The 12,031-nt window shown below is 38.4% G+C and overlaps 1 protein-coding gene across 1 annotated transcript in view; it reads left to right on the top strand.

Annotated features, from left to right (window-relative positions):
* Window positions 1–12,031, top strand: part of LOC122539329 (short transient receptor potential channel 3-like) — a 163,734-nt gene that overhangs the window by 102,635 nt on the left and 49,068 nt on the right. The window contains exons 7-8 of the mRNA XM_043674045.1: window positions 9,179–9,395; window positions 9,491–9,724. Coding sequence (XP_043529980.1) covers window positions 9,179–9,395; window positions 9,491–9,724 — 451 coding nt within the window. The remainder of the gene's footprint in view (window positions 1–9,178; window positions 9,396–9,490; window positions 9,725–12,031) is intronic.

Here is a 12,031-nt window from a genome sequence, read left to right as displayed (position 1 = left end):
TCCCCCCACCTCACCCCAGCTCCAAACTTCCAGCTCAGCACCATAACCATGACCTGTCCTACCTACCTATCTTCCTTTCCACTTATCCACTCCACCCTCCTCCCTGACCTATCACCTCCATCCCTACCCCCATTCACCTATTGTACTCTATGCTACTTTCTCCCCACCCCCACCCCCCTCTCATTTATCTCTCCACTCTGCAGACACCCTGCCTTTATTCCTGATGAAGGGCTTTTGCCCGAAATGTCAATTTCCCTGCTCCTCGGATGCTGCCTGACCTGCAGTGCTTTTCCAGCACCATTCTACTCTAGACTCTGGTTTCCAGCATCTGCAGTCATTGTTTTTACAAACAACTGAGGTCAGACCAACCAGCCAATAGCTTCCTGTCTTCTGCCACCCTCCCTTCTTAAAAAGAGATGTTACATCAGCCATTTTCCAGTCCCCGGAGACCCTCTCTGACTCCAATGATTCCTTAAAAATCACCACAATGCCTCCGCAATCTCCTCAGCTATCTCCTTCAGAACTCTGGAGTGTAGTCCATCTGGCCTTTAAAAACCAGCAGAGAATAGCTAAAAATGCAATAAGTGGGAAAAGGATGAAGTATCACAGTAAGCTAGTTAATAATATAAAAGAAGATTGCAAGAGTTTTTTACATATCTAAAAAGTAAGCGACAGTCAAACTTGGACATGATGTTGGAGAAGTAGTAATGGGGACCTCAGTTGTTTGTAAGATTTTAGAGTCCATTATTGAGGAAGAGATTGTGGTGTACTTTGATGTATGTAATAAAATGGAACTGAGTCAGCACAACTTTGTCAAGGAGAGGTCATGCCTGACAAATCTGTTAGAGTTCGTTGAGGAGATAATGAGCAAGTTAGACAAAGGAGAGCCAGTGGACATGATCTATTTGGATTTCCAGAAGGCCTTTGACAATGTGCTGCACAGGAGGACTCCAAAAAGATTAGAATCCATGGTGTTAGGGGCAAGGTACTTGCATGGATAGAGAATTGGTTAACTGGCAGAAGACAGATTGTAGGAATATTTTTCAGGATGGAAGTTAGTGACTAGTGGAGTTCTGCAGGGATCTGTTTTGGGCAACAACTGTTCATGTTATACATTCATGATCTGGACAATGAATTGAGGGCATTGTTGCTTAGTTTGCAGATGACAGAAAGATAGGTGGAGGGACAGATAGTATTGAGGAAATGGGGAGGCTGCAGAAGGACTTGGACAGGTTAGGAGAATGGGCAAATTATGTGTCAGAAAGAGTACAATGTGTGAAGTTATACTTACATCAGGGTGTATAGAGGTGGGGACTATTTTCTAAATGGATAAAGGCTTTGGAAGACTGAAAGGGACTTTGGAGTCCTGGTTCAGGATTCTCTTAAGGTTAACATGCAGGTTCAGTTGGCAGTTAAGAAGGCAAATGCAATGTTAGCATTCATTTCAAGAGGGTTAGAATATAAGAGCAGAGATGTATTGCTGGGGATGTATAAATCTCTGGACAGATTGAATTTTGAATATTGTGAACAGTTTTGTGCCCTGTGTCTAAGGAAGGATATGCTGGTCTTGGAGGGATTCCGGAGGATGACGGGCTTGTTATATGAGAGCAGTTTGCATGGCATGGCATTCTGGCTCAGTGGTTAGCACTGCTGCCTCACAGCACAGGGGATCCAGGTTTGATTTCAACCTCAGTCTGTGTGGAGTTTGCACATTCTCCCTGTGTCTGTGTGGGTTTCCTCCGGGTGGTCCAGTTTCTTCCCAGAATCCAAGGATGTGCAGTTTAGGTGAATTGATCATGCTAAATTGCCCATAGTGTTCAAGGATGTTTAGGTTAGACACATTAATCAGTGGTAAACGTAGAGTAATAGGATAGGGGAATGGGTCTAGGTGGGTTACTCTTTGGAATATTGGTGTGGACTTGCTGGGCCTAATGGCCTGTTTCTACACTGTAGGGATTCTATGAATCTAGTTGACAACTTTGGGTCTGTACTTGATGAATGAGGATGAATCTGGTTGAAACTTACAGAGTACTGAGAGGCCTAGATAAAGTGGACGTGACAAAGATGTTTCCAGTAATAGGAGAGATTTGGACTCAAGAACACAGAGTCAGAGTGAAGAGACGACCCCTTAGAACTGAGAGGAGGAATTTCTTCAGTCAGAAGGTAGTTAATCTATGGAACTCATTGCCGCAGTAGACTGTGGAAGCCAAGTCATTGAGTGTATTTAAGATAGAGATAGGTTCTTGATCGGTAAGGCGATCAAGGGTTGCAGGAGAAAGCAGGAGAATCGGATTGAGAAGCACATCACCTTGGTTGAATGGTGGAGCAGTCTCTATGGGCTGAATGATCTAATTCTGCTCCTTGACTTTATTGTCTCTGGTAGTGTCCACAGAGCTGTATGTGTAGTTATTATGTCCAGTGTCTCAGGTGATCCGATGTTGTCCATCAATTCCATTCCTTTTCTTAGACATAGCTAAGTTTGGTACAACTGAGTCATTTGCGTGGCCATTTCAGAGACCATTCAAGGGCAACCATATTACAGTGGATCTGGTGTAACATCCAGGCCAGACCAGGTAAGGATGCCAGATTGACTTCCCTAAACAGCACTAGTGAACCAGATTTTATTTCATGACAATGGTGTTTATTCAAGATTTGTTAATATAATTCACATTTCACTACCTGCTATTTTGGGTTTCAAACTGTGTCATCAGAGCATTAGACTGAGTCTCTATATTACTGGTGCAGTGACCTTTACTACTATACCAATACTATAGAAACTTATGTATTTATGAATTTAGCACACCTTAGTAATAGGCAAATCTATTCCATATACTGGAAGCATAGGACAGTACTATTAAGGACGTCAAACCACATCAGCCTCACCTTTTCACTCTTTGACTCCTTCAGACATCAATGCAGACAAACCTTTGCTTTCCCTATTGAATAGCTACTAATTTCACAATGTCACCAAATTTCCCAAAAAGTACAAGAATCACTAATTACATTCAGGTTCAACAATAGGTCAAGCTACTCCTCTACCATCACCATCACCACTTGCTTCTCCTTAATGCATCAACTCGCTCTGCATTACTTCCTGCATTGCATTCTCTGAAATGTGTAATTGTTCTGGTACTTCCCAATGTTGATTTCAACTTGTGTAGAATCTATGACCTGAGTTTAAAGAACTAACGCGCCTATTATTCATTTCTGAAACAAATTAAAGCTAAGATGCTAGAATCAATTTGAATTTTTTTGAAATACTGCATCTCTTATGAAGTGTAACAGTAATTTTTCAAAGGACATCCATAATAAAACCTAAATTCAAATATTGTGCAGATTAGTTTTCAGAACCTCATTCATCACAGTAATGTATTTTTTATACTTCATTTTTGAAAATTGTCTATGAGAAACCACATCACACAGTAAAAGGTTTCAAATGATTTTCTTTATATGTAGATGATAATCGGAAAATATCCTTCTTAAATGGCACAAACATCAACAGAATCTCTGTGTCAAATAGATTAGGGAATGAAAAATTGCACCACTCTACAGTGTTAGCTGCTATGTTTAATTGTATTCAAACCGGATGCAGAGCTTTGGCTTTGCTTAAGTTTCTGTTCTGGTTCAGCAAACAGCAAGTTTATCTCATTTTGCTCTAAGTTATTTTCTTAGAATTAGTTTTCATTCCAAACTTCTTTTAAACACAAGGACTTGATAATCATTGAGGACATGATTCTCATTTCATAGCATTCCAACCCCCTCCGCCCTCAATCCACATCTTATTATTGTCTTGATAATGACAACTTTTGAAGTGGTCCTTTCAGCTGATGGGACATAATCTAAACATAATCTTAGCAATTGCTGTTCATGTGTGAAACTGGGCAGTAAGCATCTGAAGGCTATTTCATCTGGAGAAGAACACAGCCAAGTCCAATTTGATCATATCTCATAGCCAGGAACATCCAATTTTCAATTGATAACAATTTGAGAAAGGAGTTCTGTTTAATTTGTTCAGTCCCAGTCCAGAGACAATAAGGTCAATCATGCCCTAAATTGTGGTTATGCACAATTGAGGTATCATAATCATGATTGATCTTAGTGCCCCTGACTTATCTCAGACTGAGAGATCACATGTAGGACCTTCCCAGTCTGTTAGATTACAGTGAGTCCTTCTTTTATCTCTACTTTATTGTTGCTGCTGACAATTGTTACATTCCAACAGAATTCTACACTGACTATCTCCTCAACAGTTACTTAGATTTATATAACACTATTAATACATAAAATTTACAATGGAAAGATTAATGGAATAATTCAAACCATGACAGGAAAGAAAATACAGGTGACTGGAAATTCTGTTAAAAATATGAATTTTGAAAGAGTGTTTAAAGTTGCAGTGGATTTTATTTAAGGTGTTAAAGAGAGAGAGGCTAAGATTGAAGAATCTAAGAGTGGATGAGAGAGAGAGAGACACGCACACACAAAAACACTGTCAGAAAACTGAACAGTCTAGAAACAAATTAATCAATGGTGTGCGATCATAGGTAGAACTAAAGATGAGGAAAAGATCCTAAACTTAATATTTTAAAACAGGAAACAACATGTAGGCCAGTGAGGATGTTATAGTGAGGGTCAACTGATATTTGCATCTGGGAGAAGTTAAAGTTTATAATCAACTCCTATGGAAGTCAAGGTAACAGTGCAGAGTACTAACAGATACTTGCTGGTCCTTTATTTGATGTACTCCAAAATATAGCAATGGACCACCATTGTCTCACTCCCAAGTGCAGTCATACAGAGCTGGTTACCAAAGGAAAGGTGATTGAGATGGGTGGTGTAGTCACTATATTAAACATTGTAGAGAAATATTATGCATTTAGAAGAATAAATTATAATCTAAGGGAATTATTTTGCAGTTCATTTAATCTTTTGTCAGACTTTACATACAGTAGTTTTATTCATTCATCACTGATTTGGTCAACACTGGCTAGACCAGAATTTATTTCCCATCCCTAATTGTTGAGGGGTAGGCCAGACCAGGTAAGGATGTCAGACTTCCTTCCTAAAGGATCAAGATGAGTTTTTACAATAACTGAAAGTGGTTGCCACTGCTTTAGACTAACTGTTTATTCAGATTTTTAAAAATTCAATTATCACCATCTGCCACAGTGGGATTGGAAGCTATTTTCTCAGAACATTAGCCTGGAGATTTGGATTACTAGCCCAGTGCCATCACCTCCCCGATAGTTGTGGCTTTTAAATTATTTTCATGTTTCAACTGCAATCACCATTTAAGATAAAATTGTTGTGCCGCAAATAGGTTTCCTGGCATCGTGTCAGAAGGAAAATGGAACATTGATTATTATGGATGAGAATTATTTCCTTTTCTTTGCTAAAGTAATTTTCTCCAGTTTGCAGACCTGCTTTGTAAGAAATCTTTTTGCTTTCAATATTTGTCAAGACTTTCTCCACATGTAATAGGGACAACACAGATCATATCACCCTGGGGCACTCTTGGGTAGCTCCTCGGATATGTTTATTGAATAGCACAGAAAGAGGCCTAGAACAGGTCGCCTGGTCATGTACAAATTGTGGTAGAATTCCTACAGTGTGGAATAAGGCCCCTGGCATGTCAGGTCTGCACTGACCCTCCTAAGAGTATCCCACCCATATCCTGTAACCCTGCATTTTTCATGGCTAATCCACCTAACTTGCACATCCCTGTACACTACAGGGCAAATTAGCTTGGCCAAACCATCTAACTTGCACATCTTTGGACTGTTGGAAGAAACTGGAGCACCTGGCGGAAACCCATGCAGACGCGTGGAGAACGTGAAAACTCTACACAGGCAGTCTCCCAAGGTTGAAATCAAACCTGGTTACCTAATGGTGTGAGGCAGCACTGTTAACTATTGAGTCACCGTGCTGTCCCGATGGTGTCTGTATGGATGAGTAGTGAAAGCAAAGTTGATTTGAAAATAAAGAAACACTGAATATGTTGGAAATCTAAAATAAAACAGGAATTCTTCATGATTTTTATATCAGTTTGAACTATTTCTGCTTCCATATTTTCTATGTTTTTTTAATTAATTGAAATTCTCAAACTGATGGTAATTGAACTCATAGTCTCCAAATTAAACTTCCAAGATTCTGCATTATTTGTCCAGTAACATAGAAATCCCTATAGTGTGGAAACAGGCCACTCAGCCCATCGAGTCCACCCCAACCCTTTGAAGAGGATCCCATTGTTACAATCATAATCACTCCAACAAACCTTCAATTTTCTTTTTCATAAAATGCATATTGATTTGGAAAACCGTGTCTTCTTTTAAGAATCATGTTTGTACAATTCTGAAAATTTTTGTTATGTCACCTATTTTTATTGAGTTTGTTTAAATAGTTAGGACTGATAACATCTCTTGGTAGATACTCCTGGAAGAGTTTTTGAATAATTGCAAATAGTGACACTGACTCATTCTTTATGGCTGTACTGATGACAATTCAGTTTATTAGGAGTCAGGCTCAGCCTCTCATTCAATCCATTAGCCAGTGACCATACTATCCACACTCAATCATTCAATTAAAGAAAAGGATGCCAATATTAATAATGATCTTTTATATCAATTTGATAATTACAATGGATACTGAGGGTTAGGCTATAACTCAAATTAATGAAAACACACATCATTTAGGGAAACAGAACTTCAATTGTACTGACTGTTTATCCAGGGAATAAATTTTAAACTGTAAAATAATTGTAAGCTGATTACTTGGGCAGCGTAGTTAGTATGCCACACTGGTCTGATAAATATCAAGGGTTAAATTTCAATGTTGGAGCTCATCAAGAGCATTATTGGATTGACACCCTTTTTTTGTCCCTTTATAGCTCTCCTTTTTACTGAAGATATTAGAAAGGTAAATCAGGCTGCATGTATAAAATGTCAGCCAATCTGCCACTGTCTGCATTGCTGAAGTTAAATTTTACCCCTATTTTATTAATGTGGCTCAGTGACAAAGATGACCACTTTTATGATGGTCAACTAGCAGAAGGTGGTGGTCACTTGCTTGTGCTGGGAATGAAGTGACTGCATCTTGTACCTCCTAACTTTACAGAAGTAAGTTAAAACTTGCCTTTTTGGTGCCTGTACTGCTGTTCTGCCAGTAAAACTGGCTGGACAGTATACCATACCCACTCTGCTCCATTATATATTAAATTGTAAGAAGCAACACATTACAATTCATTCCCCCACATGTCACCACTTGAAGAGGATACCTCTGAGCCTGAACATTTGTCAAAAAATATTTAAATTTCCTTGAGCCTGAGAAGTGAGTGGGCAATGGGAAGAAGAAACAGTGGAAAGTTACAATTTCATTCATTCCACTGGCAGGGCAGAGTCAGAGGAAATTCAGGGCTTTTAATACCAACAAATCACTAACAGGAAAGTTAGAATTTACTACCCATTTTGACCTATTCACAAGTTATCATATGTTAGAATTATTTTGAACTGATGGTAGGAGTTGCCTACTAATAATGTTAGTACAGAACTGCCACTCACAAGGCAATGTAATGACAATTCAAAAATATCTTGATTACGTAGCTGAGTAAAAAAAAGTCGCAAGGTTTGAAACTTTGCTGGAATTGTATTTTGAGAGGATAGTGGTGAAAAATGCACTCTTAACACATATTGAAGAATCCTGCTAAACATGATTTAATTATCATAATTTGAAAATTACTGAAATGTTCTGGGAGTTGTATTAACATAATGCTGAAATGCTGTTTGCAAAGGTTATCATGGAATGATCCAGAAAATAATCAATTTACTACAGGTGGCTTTTTTATCCTGTGGAAAATATTTATGGGAGTAAAATTAGATTTTCTCTTTAATCTTTCATTGCTAGAGATTGAAACCAAGGGCAGTTATTCAATACTCTTTCATTGGCCCATTCATCTCTACCCACAACCTCAGCCTTGGCCTCCTTCACCACCTGGCCTTAATCTGAGCTATTGAATCAGAAATAATTGTTTCATCAATAAAGTACCATGATAAGAAATTAAGATATATGTTGAAGTATCAGTTGATTTAAAGTGTCCTGTACCAGAGTCGTAAGATTGGACTGTCATTTCCATGTTATGGTGTTTAACAGAAATGCATCAACACACAGGTTTATATTCTGACTTCAAACTCATTCATGGCTCAAGCATGTTGTATTCCCAAGTGCATTATCTTCTATAATTGCTTTTCTTCAAAGGATTGTTCTCACCAAGTTACCAATTTGTTACATTTGGTATAACCATGGCTGTGTCAACTTTTACTTGAACAATTTTGATATTTTGGTCATGACAAAAAACATGGGTCCCTAATATAATTTTTCTTTTAGGAAGGCTTTTGTTCTGCAAACAATAATGAATATATTTAGTTTATGAATGATGTTAATTATTTTGTAGGTATTAGTTTTAAAATACAATGTTTTAATTAAATAGATTTTTGTTGCAAAAGTACAAAGATATAGACTGGAAAAAATTGAATACTCAATTTTTTTATGATATATAACTATTAGCTGCTGCTGAAATCCAAAGATCATGGCATCTATTGAAATTGTTTTTATAAAAAGGACAATTTGTTCCTCCGAAAACAAGTTTTACCAGTTTATAAAAAGGCAGGTAGATACTGATATTCAGTATTGTAATGACTAAAGTCTTACAAAAGTAATGCGCTCTCAAGTTTGGCATCTAGTGTTACACAGATCAGCAAAGTCCCAGCTTCAACTTCCAGTCTATGCTGAGTCAGTCAATTTCAGGACAACATTAAGAATGTTAACACTGACCACAATGCTGTTTGAGTTAGGGATAGAAAAAAATAGATTTCTGGTTCAGATCACTGATTCTGTGACTTCTAGTGGAAAAGTTGTGTGGACATCAAAGGGGAACAGTTCATGGTTAGAGTAGGATGTCTATAACCTATGGAGCTTTATCCAAGGTGCATCAACACCATCAGGAGAGCAAAGGATAAAGTTGGAATTGAAAGAAATATGGCTTGTATATACTAGTGTGAAATTCAACAGCAGAAAAAAGTTTACACCATGTGATTAAAGTGGAAACCGAGTATCCATGAGATGAAATGACTGATGCTCAGTTTACATCTACAGGATAGATATATATCTTAATTTTTCCTTCTAGCTGGGGAAGATGCTAAGAAGTCCCTTCATGAAGTTTGTGATGCATGCAGCATCCTTCATCATCTTTCTGTGTTTACTAGTATTTAATGCCTCTGACAGATTTGAAGGCATCAAAACCTTACCCAATGTCACTGTTATCGATTACCCTAAACAAGTCTTCAGAATGAAAACTACTATGTTTACCTGGACGGAAATGCTAATTATGGTGTGGATACTGGGTAAGTAGTATTATATCTGAGCTATTAATATCGAAATATTTCTCACTTTTTTAAAGAACCTTGTATACATTAAGTATTTAAAAATTCCTTTGTAGGAATGATGTGGACTGAGTGTAAAGAAATCTGGACAGAAGGACCACGGGAATACATTTTCCAAATGTGGAATCTTTTAGATTTTGGAATGTTATCCATTTTTATTGCTGCATTTACAGCAAGATTTCTGGCATTTCTGGAAGCTTCTAAAGCACAGCAGTATGTAGATGAACATGTTGAGGAGAACGATCTATCACTTGTAACACTTCCACCAGAAGTTGAATATTACACTTATGGTAAGGTAACATTGTACAAGTAACATTAATAAAACTGTGTCCTTTTATTTATCTGTACACTCATATTAAGGTAAGCTAGTAATATGAAATCTCTGAATTAACTATGTCAGTTGTATGAAACGATATATGGATGTTAATGGAGTACACCACTAATTTGATGTTGTTACATAAAGATTTAATCTAGACCTTTCCTGCTGAATTGCTTTAACAGTAGTTTGAAGGAAACCCCAACCACATGCTTGAATATTTCACCAAATCTTACTGTAGAAGTGACTTTAGGTCCCTGTTACTAGTACAATCCTGCAGAATCTTTATTGTAGCACAATCTGAAGGAATTGCCTAGGAAATTGGATTTTCCACTGGGAAGTTCAACTACACCTGGAATCCTCCAAACATCTCCATAAAAATTGGAGATTTCAGGTGGTTCCATTGAATGACGTAAAATAGTTACACAGAAAAATATTCAATTAACTCCTGAGTAAATTATTACACTTACCTTATTCACAACCCCCAGATCCCTTACATCCACCAGACCCTGAACTGACAACCCCGGGACACACTACCCCAAACGCCTATGAACCAACATTGGGCTCTCACCCCATTGGTTAGGAATGGACAACCTGTTCCCCACCCCCTACTTGGGAACCTGGCCTTGCTTTGGGACCTGACACATGCCCAACCCCCTGCCAAAATCCAACAACACTCTGGAACTGGAAAACATCCCCTGTAAGCATGGGAACCAACCCCATCCTCCAAAGTCAATATCCCTGCCCCAGTCTACAACAGAAACCCCACCATTGCCAGGCCTGACCCAACCCTTGAACATCAGCACCATTTCCATGAGACTCAATTCCCTGTCCCATTCCAACTATCACCAACAACACAACCTGACCCAATATACTTGTTGCCAGCCCTGTTGCACCAAACCCAACCCCACCTTGCACACTGATACCTTACACCCTCCCACTGGCACCCTACCTGTTTGGCACCCTAGCACTGTATCCCTGACCACTTGACATCCTACACCCTACTTGTCTCACATCCTTCTACCCATCTGGCACCAAACACTCCCAACACACTGATGTCATATGGTTTGACAGCAGTTGCCCAAGTGGTTGTTAGCACCACTAAATTTCAGAAAATAGCAGCTGATTGCTGTGAAACAGGGCATAGTTTCCCTTCGTCTGTCAGTTCTACACTAGAAAAGAACTGTCGGAATGGAATTAGGCCTCCGCATTTCTGAGGGGACCTGAGCAAGCATCTCCTCAGAAATGTGGAGCACCATTCTTTGTTAAAAAAAGAAGGGCAGGTGGTGATTCACATGGGGTTACCACTCACAAGAAAACCTGGTCCAATGTTTGGCACTAATTAATACCTACTATGTCAGTAAACATGTACTTACACTGGAATGGACAAAGCTTAACTTTCTTTGCATGTTTAGTTTGCATTTAAATGAGACACTTACATAGTGTCTTTCACAGCCACCAGATGTCTCCAAGTGCTTTACAGCCAATTCAGTAATTTTGAAGTTTAGGCACTTGTAAAAAAGAAATTGTAGCAGCCAGTCTGCTCACAACAAACTCCCTTAAGCAGTAATGTGTTAATGATTAGATAATTTGACGGGTTTTTTTGTGACATTGAATAATTACTGGCCTGGACACCAAAGAATAACTCTCATGCTGTTCCACAAAAACATGATGGGACATCGACCTACTGAGAAGGAAAACAATGCCTCAGTTTAATGTCTCATCTGAAACACAACATTTTTGACAATGAAACATTTCTTCAGTATTGCGCTAGGATGTCAGCCTTATTTTATCTCTGTCCAAATCCTGAAGTGAATCTAGAACTCATAACCTTCTGACTCGAGAGGTCAGAGTTCTCATGGAACAACTTAATGGCATTCAATACATTTCAATTGTTAGGGAAACAGTGATATTCATGAAGCTAACAGAAGAAAACAGCAAATGGAATCTGAATGGCCTACTCCTTGTAATTCCTATGTATATACATTTGTGTATACAATGCAGCTTGTCGTTATTTCAGTTTAACCATGCATCAACCCTTCCTGAAATTATTGCATCATTTACACATAAGAAATGGAGAGCATCATTAGCCTTGCTGTTACTTTGACAGACAATCAGGTGCAGGGTTTATTCTGAAAACAATGGAAGAAGGGTTCAAGGATATCTGCTGGCAAGATTGATTTAAAGAAGTGAGATTCACCATACAGTACTTGCATTTTGACTTCCTTCTACATGAGCATCATGCAGATATTTTGACATGATCATTGACATTTCATGGGTA

The sequence above is a fragment of the Chiloscyllium plagiosum genome, chromosome 32, assembly GCF_004010195.1.
Source record: "Chiloscyllium plagiosum isolate BGI_BamShark_2017 chromosome 32, ASM401019v2, whole genome shotgun sequence".
NCBI classification, from domain to species: domain Eukaryota; kingdom Metazoa; phylum Chordata; class Chondrichthyes; order Orectolobiformes; family Hemiscylliidae; genus Chiloscyllium; species Chiloscyllium plagiosum.
The sequence above is the reverse complement of the archived record's forward strand: the minus strand, read 5'-3'. Positions and strand labels throughout refer to the sequence as shown.